Consider the following 16,380-nt stretch of genomic DNA (forward strand, 5'->3'; position numbering starts at 1 on the left):
CCAAAAGAGAAAATAACAGAACCCCTCTTGTTATTACCTATAGTCCACAACTCAGACCCCTCCAACACATTATACATAATCTACAACCCATCTTGGAAAATGATTCCTCATTCTCAGAGGCCTTGGGACAAAAGCCTATTCTTGCTTTCAGACAACCCCCTAACCTGAAACGAATCCTTCCGGGTAACCATACCATACAACCACATCATAAGCCTCCAGGAACCCAGCCCTGCAACCAAAAACAATGTCAACTTTGCCCACATATCTGTACTAGTGAATTCATCATTGGAGCCAACAACATAAGCCACCAAATCAAAAGGTCATTTGACTGCACATCCAGTAATTTGATCTATGCCATCAAATGCCAGCAGTGTCCCACTACTATATATATATTGGACAAACTGGACAGGCTCTGCGGGAAAGAATCAATGGACACAAATCAGATATACGTAAAGGAAACATACAGAAATCTATTGGGGAGCACGTCAGTCTTCCACATCACACTTTAAAAGACCTCCAAATAGCTGTCTTGTCATAAACCAGTTCTACAAGCCAGATCCCACAGGGAAGCATTGGAATTAGAGTTCATCCGGAAATTCAATTCACATACTAATGGACTCAATCCTGATGAAAGTTGGTTGGGACACTACCAATTTAACAGCCATTGAAGGTGCAAACAACTTTTTGTGTAGTATCTTTCCTGACTTGGGTCTGTCCATTGACTTCGATTCTTATCTGCTTCAGTTTAACTACCCAATCTTCAGATACTTACTGATTCTCTCTGTCTCCCCCACTCCTTTCTCTTCCCTCCTCCCTCTCCTTCCCCTCTCCTATTTATTTTGGGTGTACACATCCTAAACTCATAACTCCAGTCATCTGAAGAAGTAGGCTGTGCCCACGAAAGCTCATAATACCATCTACATGTTTTATAGTAATAGAGATGTAGCCGTGTTAGTCTGGTCTTGCTGAAGCAAAAGACAGGACTATGCAGCACTTGAAAGAGTAACAAGATGGTTTATTAGGTGATGAGCTTTCGTGGGCCAGACCCACTTCCTCAGATCAAATGTTTTGTAAGTCTATAAAGTGCTACCAGACCTTTTTTTTTTTTTTTTTTTTTTTTTTAACTACCTGCAGTTCAGGGATGGAGCAGAAACAATGGAATCCTTCCCTAAATCAAAAGTCAGATCCCTCCTGCCTGCTCCAGGCTGTCCTGGGACTTGCAGCTAACATCGATATGGGAGACTGTCTCGTCTGTAGGATGGTTGGGGCAGCTGCTGCAGTCCCCCCTCCCACTCCCCGAGCATGGGGCCTAAAGAGGCCACCCTGAACCATCCTATGGATGGATCGACTCAGGCTACAGCATATGACTTATGAGAAGCTGACAGAACTGAGCTTATTTGGTTTGAAGAAGAAACAAGTGGGGGGAATTTGATAGCAGCCTTCAACTACTTGTGGGGGTGTTCCTAAGATGATGGAGTCATGCTGTTCTGAATGGTGACAGATGATAGAACAAGAAGCAATGATCTCAAGATGTAGTGGGGGAGGTCTAGGTTGAATTTGGAAAAATTATTTGACCAAGAAGGTGGCGAAGCACATAATGGGTTGCCTAGGGAAGTAGTAAAATCTCCATCATTAGAGATTTTTTTTAAGGCCAGCCTTGACAAAGCCCTGGCTAGGATGATTTATCTGGGATTGACCCTGCTTGGAGTAGGAAGTTGGACTATATCTGTGGTGTCCAACACGCTCGCCATTAGTTACATGTAGCTATTTGGCCAGTTGAGTGTGGCTATTTGGCTTGAACAATGTGGCTGTTTGGTTGGTCGAATCTGGCTAGTTCGCTATAGCAATAGCCACTATAATGGCTACTGCTTCAGAACTGGTTGGACACCACAAGACTAGATGATCTGAGGTCTCTTGCATCCCGAATTGTCTGTGGTTCTATGAATTAATTCTTCCCTTTTGAAACCTGTTGAATGGGAGTCACCTACTCACTATCTGTTGCCAGAATCCTGGTTCTGCCATCAGTAGACATCGTCTCTCCTGGCTGTAGTGGTTGTTTCTTGCTTCTGCTCCTTGATCCTTCCCATGGCTCAGAAGGCTCCCCCACACCTGTGCCCAGCCAGCACTCTATTCCAATGGAAAGGTCTCTGCCAGCTTCTGCTAGCTTGCAGATATGCAAATTCTGTTACTTAGGGTATGTCTACACTAGCCATTTTTAAATTCTCCGTAGTTCGAACTACCTGCCCGCAGCTACCCGCAGCACGGGCTAGGCAGTTCGAATTAAAGCTCCTAATTCAAACTACCATCTAGATGCAGTTCTTTCAGGAAAAAAAAAAAACCTTTTTCAGTAGATCCTGTACTCCTCATTTTTTTGAGGAGTACAGGATCTTTCAAAAAAGGTTTTTTTCCCTGAAAGAACCTCGTCTAGACAGCAGTTTCACTTTCGAAATACCCTTTTTCAAAAGACCGCTGTGACGCGATTATGGAAATGAAGCATGGGATATTTAAATCCTTGCTTCATTTGCACTTTCAATTTGCCTAATTTACATCCGTCTTTCAACAGAGGGATGTACAGGCAGTCCCCGGGTTATGTACAAGATAGGGACTATAGGTTTGTTCTTAAGTTGAATTTGTATGTAAGTCGGAACTGGCTCCAGATTCAGCCGCTGCTGCTGAAACTGACCAGCGGCTGACTACAGGAAGCTGGAGGCAGAATTGCTCTGCCCCCAGCTTCCTGGAATCAGCCACTGATCAGTTTCAACAGCGACTGAATCTCGAGCCTGGGACAGAACAGCTGGGCTGCCAGGTAGGTCCCTGCAGGACCAACCCGGCAGCACCCCAGCTGCTCTACCCCAGGGTCCACAACAAAAGCCTGGTCTGCTGGGGGAGGGGGGGCATTAGCTGCTGGCAAAGCCTCAGAGGCGTGGAAGGCCTCTGCTGCGGCTTTGCTCCGGGTGTCCCTGGTCTGCTGGAGACGGTCCCCAGCAGACCAGAGGCACCGGGAGCAAAGCCCGCGCCGCTGCTGCGGCTTTGCTCCCGGTGTCCCTGGTCTGCTGGAGACGGTCCCCAGCAGACCAGGGACACCCGGAGCAAAGCCGGGGAGGCGGAGGGGTCCTGCGCCTCCCCAGCTTTGCCAGAGCCTCCGAGCTCCGGGGCAACATAAGTCGGATCCGCGTAACTCGGGGACTGCCTGTAGTTTAGACATACCCCTCAGAACTGTGGAATTTTGTCTTTCTTCTTTTTTTTCTCTTCTAATAATGTCTTTTCTCTTATGTTTTCTTATCTTTCTCCCTTCTTGCCTTCATTTTCTTTTCCTTCTTCTTTCAGCATACTTGCTGAATATTTTGATACATGATAATGTATAAATTATTTACCACTTTAAATGCAATTTAAATTAATGCATTTTATATTATAATGGACTTTTTATTGTTTTTGAAAATGTTCTGCTAAAAACAATCATAAATGGTAATTTAAAGTCATTTTCTCAATTCCACTATAACTGTCTTTATTTTTCAGATAGTTCAATTTGATTATTAACATTATTCAAAATAGTCAATTACAGAATTATAAACTAGCCTAGCCACCAGTGATAACATATTAAAGCTAAAGATTCTAAACTGTGGGGCTGTGTCCCAAGAAAGAGTATTTATGAAAGGATAAAGTGAAGAGGAGATATGAAAATAGAAATGTAAGAAGTGTGTAAGGAGGGGCAGAAAGACAATAGTAACAAGCATATAAGAGGAAGATGAGGTAGATAGTAGGAATGCTGAGGATGGAGAAATTCAGACAAGTAGAATTAGAAAACAGATGGTACAAGAGAGCAGCAGGAGAGGAGAATAGACTAAGTGATAGCAAAATCAAAGAATACAAAAACAGATGGCAGAGGAGTCCACTTCAGCTTTTTATAAAGGACTCTAGAATCTGGATATCCATTATCACTCCAGGTTTTTACAGAAATATTCCACTATCGTTAACTCTTGCTGCACTGCATTGATCCAACCTGTTAGGGAAGTTAACTTGAAAAAACTTCCTTTAGTGAATTGGACTTGAAATATTTATTGGAAATGAGCCAGTGTTCTGATGTTTTGAGCTAGGAGTGTATGGTTGGTAGATAAAATGTTGGCTAGCTTGTTTCCAAAAATAAATTAACAAGACTAAATCTGAATTGATTAATTTTGTGGACTATTTTTGTTTCTTTGTCTGAACTGTAGTGGATGAAGCAGGAGATGTATTAGTGGAAGATAGAGGATAATAACATATTACTACAGTTTAAAAACAGAATCTTCAAAGAAATATGAGGTATTATAAGATTATTAGCATTCTGTTTTTATTAGTAGGAACAGTTCTTTTATAAGTAAAATATTATAGTGTTCTAGGGCAGTAGAGCTCCATCTAGTGTTACATTATAATGTGTTTTGTTCTTGTCATTCATATGGTCACGGTACTATATAACAATAAGCTGATTAACATGAATGGCAGCTTTTGATTTATGTTATGTGCAGATACAGTATTACATTTATTGATATTTTTTTACATTAAATGTCATTTCCGGTCTTTTCCGACTTCAATATATTCAGATTGGATTGGATACTAATGGTGATAGGGGACAGTTTGTTCATGTCATTGTAGCAGTGTGATTGACAATTGAGTATCACTGTGTACAGCTTTGTAATGAGTAAAAATAGCCTTTGTGCTACACACACAATTTTAAAAAAATGCTAAAGTCAAACTGACTTCAAGGCCAACTCACATTATACCTAATGTGTAGAAAATGGATGCACAGGTCAAGGAAGTGGGATGTTTTTTCTTAGTAAAAAAGAAAAACTCTTCCCATCAGTTTGATAAATAGCTAGAGCCCCATGCCTATTACCTTGTCTCCCATCAGCCTCATTGATTTCATTAGACGAATAGGGTAGCCCTCAGCAGGTTCTAATCCAGTAGTCATCAACCAGTAGATTGGGATCTAGTGGTAGATCTTGAAGCCTCTAACAGGTGATCCTGACTGGTTTGTCCCCATGGCTATCAAGTGCTGGCACTTCAGCTGCCCTTTCCCCCCTGGTGCTCATCTCTTGCCCCTTTGCCTTGGAGATGTCCCATGGAGCCTCCTGCTTTCTGTGCAGGGCAGGGGAGGAAGGGAGGGACACTGATGTCAAGATGTCCCCTCTTCCACTCTCTATCCTTTGTCCACAAAGCAGAGAGGGGGCACAACAGGACTTGGGATGGAGTTTGCTGGCTGCTTTAGGGAGTGGGCCAGGGCAAGGGGGAGCCTGCCTTAGCCCCACTGCACTACCAACCAGGAGCTACCAGCAGTGCCCAGCTGGAAGCCACATCCCAAACTCCTACCCTAGTCATGAACCCTCCTGCTCTCCAAACCCTCCTAGCCCCGAACACCCCTGCATCAAAACGCCATCTCGGAGCCTGCATCTAGAACCCCTTCCTACATCCCAACTGCCTGCCCCAAGAGCAGCTCAGAGCCCCCCTCACACGCCAGATCCCTTAATCCAAGACCAGAGCCTGCACCCCAACGTTCTGCCCCAGCCTGGTGAAAGTGAGTGAGGATGGGCAAGAGAGGGAGGATGGAGTGAGCAGGAACGGGGCCTTGGAGAAAGGGGTAAGGGTATTTATATTTGAGGTAGATCTTGGATTGCATCTAAATTCAAAAAGTGATCTTGTGCTCAAAAAGGTTGGAGACCACTGTTCTAGTCCATGACTTTCTTTCCCTAGTTATTAGCACTCCTTTTCTCACTTGATAGTTGTACAGTTTTTGGGTGGAATTTTTAGTTTGTTACTTTTTGCAGCAAGTTGCCTTTTTTATGTGCTGTACAACCAGTAAACATAGGGTTCTGCAGTCTTGTGAGGTTCAAAAAGCAGTGGATGATTTGGTCTAGATAGAATTGTTTGTGTTAATGAGACTTCATTGTTTTAGAACAGAATGAGGCAAATTACAGCCTGATGCTTTTATTGTATTCTACATGGTTAGTCAGTGAAAATATTATTAAAGGTTAAGATTTAAATAATCTATATGTATCCTTTTAATAATTTTTTTGCCTTCTTACTTATCAAAACACTGGGCTAAAGTCAAATCCTTGAGCTGCACATTTAGTCAAGTTTTATCTGGGTTTTTTATTTCAGTTTTTCCTGAGTCCATCACTGTGATATGGATGTACATCTAAAAAAAATAGGAACAATTGTAAAGGTTTTATATTTATGTTCTCCTCCAAAAAAAAAGAAAAAAAAAAGAAATGTTTCTGGGGATGTTTATTACTGGAGGTAAAAACAAAAAGACCTGGACTTTGTATAATTAGTTGGCTTTACAATGTCACAATTGCTATTTTTTCAGGCTTACTTTCATTTGGGGATTAATGACAAAGTGGGATTATCTGGACGGCCTGACAGACCTATTGGATGCCTTGGAACATCAAAGGTCATTGCAAGAAGTGAATGATTTGTATTATTTTTATTAGTATATACATTAGACAAATTTGGGATTATTCTGTGAAGACAGAATACAATTTAAATTGTTGATTTTACTGAATGTTGTAATCTTATTTTCTGCATGTAAATCTTCTTATTGGTTATTATAAAATGTTTTGTATACTTTATAAATCTGTTAAGGACAAAGAATGAGCTATGTCACTGTTAAATTATTTCACACTTTACCTAAGCACCTAATTACAGTAATACTCACCCAAGATAAGATTGATCATGATAGGGTTGAATTACTGTGATTAAAAAAGAATGTGGATTTGCTCAATTATAAGAACAAGAATTTTTAAAATCAGATTTTTTAGTTACAAATATTTTTTACAGATCATTATTACGTTGACACTGCAATATTGAATCTGTGGTTTCATTTTCTAACCTATGTCAATACTAGAAGACTTACCAGAGTAATCAGGGTGTAAGGCTAGGGCTGGAGGGGTGCAGGAGTCAGGGAAGGAGCTTGGAGATGTGGAGGATGCAGGAGTCAGAGTTAGGGAGTGAGGAGGATCTCAGAGCAGGGGATTGGAAAATGTTGGGGGCTCAGGGTAGGGGCTGTAGCCCACAGCCGCAACATAGCCTGCCCAGCAGCTGCAGCCCAGGGCCAGCCTAGCCAATGGCTGCTCTCCAGGGATGGGCGGGGGGGTGGCGCATGGCCCAGCAGGAGGCTGGGGCTGCCCCACTGTGATCATTCTGGGGTATAACTGTCCTTGCTACCACACCTCTTCCTTTTTGATAAGAAACAGTTGCATTCCACACATATCTCATTGTCCTGGCACAACCAAATCCTGACCTTGCTTTAAGTTATGATAAGAAGAAACTGCCTACCAAATTTGATGGCCTTAGCTCTTACCATGTAGGAAGAGTTTTGAATGAACAAAGTCTCATAGACGGACCAACACAGACAGGCACACAAATATATAGTAGATGAGTTCCGTATATTTTTAAGAAATGGGTAATGTTAGCTTTTTCGCCCTACAGATTTATCGAATACTAGGAAAGACTGTTGTTTGCTACCCAATCATTTTTGATCTAAGTGACTTTTACATGTCTCAGGATGTTATGCTGTTGATTGATGACATTAAGGTATTTATCTGTGTTTTTCTTTCACAACCTGATTAAATAAATCCCATATAAAAATAAATGGAGTGGGTCTAAAGATTTGATGAAATGTAGGATTGAGCAGGGGAGATGAAAAGTATATAGTCAATGTACCTTACTATATAAAGTAAATAAACTAAGTTATGGTGGGAAGAACGATGCAAATGTTAGCATTAATATACTATTAGATCAGCACAGAGCCTATGCTGTGGCAGAAAGCCAACTATAAGAGAGGGTGAGAATGTAATGGCACAATATATGCTGTGCAACCCCCTCTTTTCCCAAGCAACTGGCAAAGTGCAGACCCCAAGGCAAACACATGACTGGGGTAAGGGATGTGGCCAGTTCACTTAAGGGCTGCTTTGTTTGAAAGCCTCATCTGGTGGCACTTCTTTGGAGCCCTGTCCACAAACTAAATTCGCCTTCCTTGGGTGAATACCAATTAAAGGCAGCAGTGCAGATTAGATCTATGTGACTAACTGATTGTGCAGTTTGCAGCAAGGACCGGACTCTGGCTGTGTCCTCTCCCAAATCGGTGTGCTAGGCATCAGCCATTAGGGTCATTTGTCTCTCTGGTCTGTTGAATAGTTAATAATTTATGTAAAGTGGAACTGCATCAACAGGAGAAACCCTAGAACATTGGTTCCCAAATTTTTTTATTCTGGGGACCAGTGTTCCCTCTAAGCTGTGCAGCAGCACAGCTTCACAGGTGATTAATCAGCCCCACCCAGTCTGAGGCTCAGGGCTGCCACGCAACTTAGAAGGAACACTGCTGGGCATCAGCAAAACCATTCACAAACTTTTGGCAGACTGGGAACATTGTATTTGCATATTCATTATGAAAATAAAATGTTACCGTTCTGCCAAAAGCCCCAGCCCCAAGAGCTCCTCAGTGCCAGCCCTAACCCCTAGAGCCCCCCAGCCCTCCACTGTCCCCCAACACCAGCCACTGACCCCAGAGTCCCCTGCACCCAAACCCCCCCCCAAGTGCCAGCCTCCCATCCGCAGAGCCTCTCAGCAGAGCCTCCCACCCCCAGAACTCCCTGTGCCTGCCCGCCTCCCTCACCTAGCTCTGCACTGCCTCCCAGACACCACCTGAGCACTGCTGCCTGGGTCACGGATGCTCTATGGCTGCCATGCTGAGCTCCGTGTGGCTTTTCTGCCACGCAGCAAAGTGCTCTTCCATGTCTGGGAAGAGACCCCGCCCTCTGCCCAGCACTGGTTGGCTGAGAGGTGGGGCAGGACACGCCTCTCCCAACAGCTGGGGCTGGAGCCATGTACCCCAGCAGGTTGTGGACCGGTGGTTGGGAGCCACTGCCCTAGAATACCTTATAGCCCTATTGGCGGGGCCTTCATCTGTGAGTTCAAGACAGGCAGAGTAGGGGTTGAATCTAGGTCTTCCACATCCCAGGTGAGTGCTCTAACCATGGAGCTATCAGGTATCCGGCCACCGTTACCCTTTCATCAGTTTTGAAAATGGCATCTAATACCCATCATAAATCTATCCTAAAATTTTTTTCGTGAGCCTAATCAGTGAGTTTATGTCAAGGAGGTGAATAGTTTCAGTGGATCTGAAACCACATTTTTTTACAAATATTCTATTTGAAAAAAAATTTCAACCAGTCCTAGTGCTCACACCACTTGCCCTACTCCCCCAGCTTCAGAGTGAAATGACCTGGGTTGCAGCACCTACTTCTGGAATATGAAAGGTGCCAATTATCTCCTCTGTGCTTTCACTCCTGATTCATTTCCGAATCCTTTTTATACATATCAGTAGATCTAATCCAATATTTCATTCTGCTCAGACTGGTGACATGGTTAGTTTGTGGCTACCTATAATGAGAGCAATGTTATCATAAAGGTGTGGCTATGAAGCATCTGAAAATTGTTTACATTCTACATAATGCTTACATTCTGTGGAATTGATTAATGGTTTGAGATTTGTAATCTGTTGGATTTAAAGTAGTACCTTTTATTTTAGGTTGTTTGTTATTGTTACAAAGTATTGTACTTTTATCTTTCCTGGCATAATCTCATATACCTTTATGTCTGTCTAGAATGCATTGCAGTTCATTAAACAATATTGGAAAATGCATGGTCGTCCCCTGTTCCTCGTGCTTATCCGTGAGGATAACATAAGGTATGGAATACATATGAAGATCATTATTTGTAATGAGATTTTTCATATTTTTAATATTCATGTTTGTTTTTAAAATTATAGGGGAAGCAGATTCAATCCAATATTAGATATGCTGGCAGCCTTTAAAAAGGGAGTTGTTGGAGGAGTCAAGGTTCATGTTGATAGAGTGCAGGTATTTTTTTTTCTAAATGTTACATTCATACTCTGGCAGTAGTCTGTGTTAGTCCATGAATTGTTATTTCTATAGACATTTTATTATATCAAAATTCTTTAGTTCTCATGTGACTTTTCAATATCTCACTGAGTGTAATAAAATTAAACATGAGATAAAGTCATGAGTTCTGCTTCTTTTTAAAGCCCTTTGTTCACTTTCAGGACAGTATAAATCATGCTTTCTCTAAGCAGAAGCTCAAGGCTTTGATATTTACCACAAAAGGCCTTTGAATATGGCTGGGAGTCTTTTATTTTTTACTCCCAGCCATCTGTCTTATGGGATTTATCACCAAAGGGGGCAAGCCCTTGATATCAAGAGTTAGGGGCTCTATTTGGGGCAGGGAAAGGTATGTTTCATTTGTTAACTAAAGTTAAAATTCTAGTTAGTTTTAATACATTGGCTGTTCAAAACAAACCTTAATGGGAAGACTTAAGTTTTACCTCAACAAGCGAACATGTTAAAATTACAAAAGGAGCTTTTCTAGCTCTAACAGTAAAATAAATGCTTTCAATTATGATTTAAATAAACTTTTTTTAAATTTCAGCTGTCAAACCTAGTTCACATAATCTCTGACTATTGTAAATTAGGGTTCCTGATGCAAATGTCATTGCCATCCATTCGAAGAGCTACCTACAGGCTCCAGGGGACTTTTGATACTTACCTGTAATGCCTCCTTTTTATTATTTTGTATTTTATTAAATTGATATATTATTACAAGAAACATTTATCAAAAATTATCTACACAGCTTGCTTTTAGATTATTTTACATATTGTACTATTTCAAAGACCTCAGCAAGTCATTGTTCCCATCCACATCCCATTTCTTTCCACGAAGAGTCTTTAAATAATTAAGAATCATTTTAGAACTGTTTTCTGTACTTGGCAATCACTGCTGCTGCTGTTGTCTTGCCTTACTCACGAAGAGTGCAAAAACATTTCAGTAACCCTTTTTGCTGCTTTGGCTTGAGGATGGTTTCATCAAGATTGTGTTGTTCTATATCTTGGTAGAAGGGGTCTTCCCCTTATTCATCATTTTGCATACCCATTGCTCACTTGTTTCAATTCATGTCACTTCCTATGTGCATATCTATCATTTGCAACTTACGCCTTTCACATTTGTCACTTTTCTGTGCATCAACTGGCAGCCTGACCACCAGCAGCCCTATGATCCCACTGATCAACTCTTCCTCCTCCCTCCCAGCACCTCCTGCATGCCGCAGAGCAGCTGTTCAATAGAATGCAGCTGGTGTTTAGGGGTAAAATTAACAATTGCTGATTAAAAGTCTAACAAATAATTTAAGCCTCCCAACCCTACAAATAATTTAAAGTTTCTTCCATTGTTCTTAATAATTTTTACTTTCATTGTCTGTAACGGCTTTGTCATCAGCTGCTTTCCAGAGGATTATATATGTCAAAAAGTGATAGGAAGACATCAGTAATGCAAACTAAAAAAAATGCTTGATTTTGTTAAGCATTTTCATAGTCAACTCTTACTGTCGTATTTGATCATAAATTTTAAAATGAAAACTGAGTTTACAAGTTCATGGGACACAAATCCATGGGTTTTTTCTCCTATTGACAACTATCAATACAAAATGCTTTTTAAGAAACGCTCTTAAAACTACTTTATTAGAACAGATTTCCTCTGCAACTATATACATGTGAAATTCATATGAATATTCAATGAATTATTTGCAATCAGTAAAAAAGTATACTGAAATATTAGTGACAGAAGCTTAACATTTGTTATAAGAAAGACAGAGAGCACATATTTGTGTGTAGTATAACCCTGGGGCTTCCCCTCCCTTGGCACAGGCTGCTGGGACAAAACTGCTTCCCTACCCCATGCATCTCTGAAGCTGTTAGGGAAGAAAAGCCTCAAGTGATTTCTGGAACTGGGAAGCTTGGTCCCTAGCTGTCTGGGCTGGGGCTGGCTGCCACAAGGAAAAAAAATCCTTGCTTTTAAGTTGTTTCGCTATAAGTCCAAGTTTTTTGGAACGTATCTTGAATTTATAGTGAGGACGGCCTATATATCAAAATACAGTAGTTGATCAATTCCTGTTCAGTAATCAGCAGTTTATATTGATCTTAGAATTGATATGTGTAGTGTACAGACTAATACCATCTTGCTGAGTGCTTTTTGTTTTTTTTCTCCCCCCAGACATTAATATCTGGAGCAGTCGTTGAACAACTTGACTTTCTAAGAATTGGTGAATCAGAAGAGTAAGGATATGAGGGAGATTTAATTATAGTGTTTTTCACAATTAAAATATCTTCTGAGCTGTGGACAATTAAAGAATTATTTTTTTAGGGCTCCCGAATTCAAGGGTTTTGAGGAGCTGGAACTTCCAAAACATTCGAAAGTCAAGAGACAAACTAGTACACCAAATGCCTCAGAACTTGAACAGCAACCAGATGTGAATATTAATGACTGGAAAAACAAATCAACTTATGAGATTCTTCAGAAACTGAATGTAAGAAAATTGGATAAATAGTTGTATAATTATACCGTACCAAATTCATGCCCATGAAAAATGTGTCGCAGACCATGAAAATGGTCTCTCCTTGTGAAATCTGTTGTTTATACTTTTATCCTATACTATACAGATTTCACAGCGGAGACCAGTGTTTCTCAAGCTGGGGGGTCCTAATCCAAAAGATAATTGCAAGTGGATCACAAGGTTATTTTAGAAGGTTCATGATATTGTCACCCTTACTTCTGCTCTGCCTTCAGAGCTGGGTGACTAGAAAGGGGCAGCTGTTGACCAAGAGCTGAACTCTGAAGGCAGCACCACTCTTAGCAGTGCAGGTAAAGGTGTGATATCCTATCATGCCCCCGTGCTCCTGCACTGCTTCCTTCAGAACTAGGCCACCGGAGAGTAGCAGCTGCTGACTGAGGGACCACCTCTGCATGAGGGCAATATTTACTAGCAATTTTCCATCCTTCCTTTTCTAAAATTCATATTATTTTTTGGCAGTACCTGAAATGTTCTAACAAGGGAGAGATGTTGTGTTTCTTATAAATAAATATCTCAAATCTAGACTGTAGCTCCAAAAACATTTGAATGATTGAAATTCTCTAAGACTGTTGAACTTTTAGTGACTTTTGATTGTAAGATAAAATATCAAAGTTTCAATTGGGCATTTTTCCTGTGCCAAAAACCAACAATGAATGAGTATTTCACCTTTCAACATTCTGTCTCAAGCTACGTCTAGACTGCCACTTTTTTTTGGAAAAAGGTATGCAGATTGCGGAGTGCAATTTACATACCTTTTTCCAATTGTTTTTTCAGAAGAGGCTTTTCTGAAATTTGGCCTGTCTTCACTGGGCCAAATTTTGGAAAAACCTCCTCTTTCAGAAGAGCCCTTTTTCCTGGTGAAACAAGGAGTACAGGGCTTCTGAAAGAGTGCATCTGCTCTCCCACAAAAAATGTTGGAAGAACAAACACGTTCCCTGGATGTGGCAGAGTTTTTCCGGGTTACCTCTTGGGTATCCCAGAAAAACTCCATAGTCTAGACATAGCCTCAGTGGGGACTTGAAAAGCTTATCTTGTCAATTAGTCATCTCATTACAAGCATTGGTTTGCAAATGGCACAGACCAAGGACATAAGACTGGAATGATCTTTTTGAACTGAAGGTTGCAACTTTATTGAACCTTGATATATCTCCTAAAAGCAGTCATTCTAAAGTAGCAGTAAAAAGAGCGTTAACAAACTCTATGCCACTGTTTCCTTGGAAGAGATAGAAAATAAAGATAGAGATGATGATATAACTGGGTATCAGAAGGGTCCAGATCTGGTAAGGTCCTGAGAGCCCTCAACTCCCACTGACAACCTAATACTAACTATTTGGTTATTATTATAGGGGGGGCAAATTAAGATTTGGAGTTTGGAGGGCAGACTTTCTCCCTGAAAGTTGTGGTGCTGCATAGTACTGCTCAAACAACTGTCTTCTGGTTTTGTGTGAAAGTTGCAATAACAGTGATGCCTTTTGCTAATGATCTAAATCTGAAAATTGTTCTTTTTAGGACTGCAATTGCCTAGCAAGTCAAGCAATTCTTTTGAGTATTTTGCTCAAACGGGAAGGACCGAATTTCATTACCAAGGAAGGTAGGTTATCCTTTCATGTGACTATTCTAAATACTGAATTAGAAGAGGCAGTGTTCTGTATAGTTCTAATGAATATGAATAATGGACATGCATACAAAATGTCATGTAGCTATTTTCTTCTCTATTAAAGCAGTTTCTGTTTTAAATGGAAAATGCACACTAATATATCATACAGTAGAATGAGCTGTTAAATCTATTAACTCTTCTAAATTGTTTGCATGCAGCATTTTGCCTATTCATAATTCTGGGCAAATAATTTTTGTCAGAAATGATTTGATTTTTGCATAAGAAAATGAAGCTGAAGACAGGTTGTGCGTGCCTGTGTCTCTTAGCCTGAAACATATCAGGAATCTTACATTGATGGTTTTGTTTTATTTTACGTATTTTGTGAAATGAGATTTTATTTCAAAATATTATGTATAGAAATTATTCTACTTGAGTTTTACATCAGAATTTTGTATTAAAATACAGGCATGAAATACACATAAGACATTACAAAAATAAGCTAATAATAATCCAGTACTGCTAACCTAGATAGTGCTATATTGGGACCAGTTCTGCTTCCTTAAGGAAGCAAATAGATAGAGGAAATAGGGGTTGGGAAGTGATTCTATCTATAGCACTATACGGCCCATGGTGTGAGCTTTATGTACCATGCAGACTGCTTTTTATCCCTGAACCATATACATGCATCCCAGAGAAAGAGGAGATGGAATCAGGCCTACACCATACGTTCAGTATTGCTGTATAAAAAATATTCTGGAAAGTTCTAAAAAAACACAAGATGCTTCATTATGTTTTATTTTTTAAACTTTGTTATTTTTATATAAAATATAAACAAATAACAAAACAAAGTACAGTAAAATTCCGATAGTCCGGCATCCAACTGTTCAGCACTCCCGATACTCCGGCATCAAAATGCCAAGCGCTCCTGACAGTCTGATTTAAAAAAGCCTGCCGCTCAGCACATGTATTGGCTGTAACCAGATGGAGCATGGGGGAGGGAGATCATGTTACAGTATGGAGAAGAACGTTTTGCTTCAGCAAAGGGGAAACGGGAGGGGTGGGAGAGGAGGATCAAGTTACAGCACGGAGGAGAGAGACTGAAGAGGAAAGGGGAGGAGAGAGGGAGGGAGATTGTGTCCTGGCCAGCTGTTAAGCCGTGCACCTGTACCGGACCACCTGATTCTCCGGCAAATCTGATAATCCAGCACCACCTAGGTCCAAAAGGTGCCAGATTATCGGAAGTCTACTGTACATAGTCTTGTGTCCTAGAAATATCAAAGCTAACAAAAATCAATGTTTGTTATTTATAAAGTCTGGAAAAACAAAAGCAAGCATGCAAACAAGAACCCTTAACCCACAGAGGTCATGCAGGGCATTAGTTTCTAAAATAACTAAATAGATAAATAAGTGAGAACATAACTTTTTAGCATGAGAGACTAATGTATACTAAGCCTTAAAAGTATGCAGGAGTTTCACGTGTGATCAGACACTCTCATATTTCTTACATCTAATAGAATCATTGGGAATCATTTTTTCCTTTAGTGAAGTAGAGATGTCAATAAGCTAGTCAGTGTATGAGAAAGGAATTGCAGATGTCCATTTTCTCAAAATAACACTTTTGGCCACTAAAATAATTACTGCAGACAATTTCTTAAAGTTAACTGGCAATACCAACTCATCCAGAACCCCTAAAATATACAACCTTGAAGCATCAAAAAGAACAACTCTTAAAAGTTTTTGAGAAAGTATTAAACGCGGTATTGATTAGTATAAAAGATGTGTGGAGGATTGATTAATTGTATTATAAAAACCTGTTTCAATGTAATACTAGGATTTTGTGAATCCACTGTATCCAGACACCTGGTCTACTTCTGAATATCAGGGAAGCATGCTCCCACCACTCCAAATAGCCTGGAAAGTACTTTGTTGTTGGTTAGACACTTCAGTAGCTTTCTGTAGTCATTACTTTGAATATACAGTACTGTGCTCTAATGAAAAATGTTCTTAAGGAATCTCCCACATTCAAAATTAGACCAAAAACAACAACCTCACTTTCTTGATCCTCCAGTTCATAATTAACCAAGCACCCATCTGGGGATGTCTGAGCTTAATGAAATTTCTGCATTGCCCTCTTATCAAATAGTACTATGATGTGCAAATCAGAGGTCTCATCCAATATGAAGTAGTAGATGATTTTAACTTTATTAACTGCTGATCTTGCATTAAACAGTATGAATAATTGACAAGAGTCCCTGCCAGTCAATTTTTACACCATGCCATACGAGCAGTGAGACTGACCTTAAACGCTGACTGTTCATTCTACATAATA

The 16,380-nt window shown here is 40.3% G+C and overlaps 1 protein-coding gene across 8 annotated transcripts in view; it reads left to right on the forward strand.

Annotated features, from left to right (window-relative positions):
- The window catches only part of PHKB (phosphorylase kinase regulatory subunit beta), a 238,626-nt gene that overhangs the window by 177,551 nt on the left and 44,695 nt on the right, over positions 1-16,380 (forward strand). For all 8 annotated transcript variants that reach the window (XM_006121182.4, XM_014572567.3, XM_006121179.4 and 5 more), the window contains 7 exons: positions 6,341-6,424; positions 7,462-7,566; positions 9,639-9,721; positions 9,803-9,893; positions 12,097-12,158; positions 12,247-12,409; positions 13,964-14,045. In XM_006121182.4, coding sequence (XP_006121244.1) covers positions 6,341-6,424; positions 7,462-7,566; positions 9,639-9,721; positions 9,803-9,893; positions 12,097-12,158; positions 12,247-12,409; positions 13,964-14,045 — 670 coding nt within the window. The remainder of the gene's footprint in view (positions 1-6,340; positions 6,425-7,461; positions 7,567-9,638; positions 9,722-9,802; positions 9,894-12,096; positions 12,159-12,246; positions 12,410-13,963; positions 14,046-16,380) is intronic.

Source organism: Pelodiscus sinensis, chromosome 12, assembly GCF_049634645.1.
Source record: "Pelodiscus sinensis isolate JC-2024 chromosome 12, ASM4963464v1, whole genome shotgun sequence".
Lineage (NCBI taxonomy): Eukaryota > Metazoa > Chordata > Testudines > Trionychidae > Pelodiscus > Pelodiscus sinensis.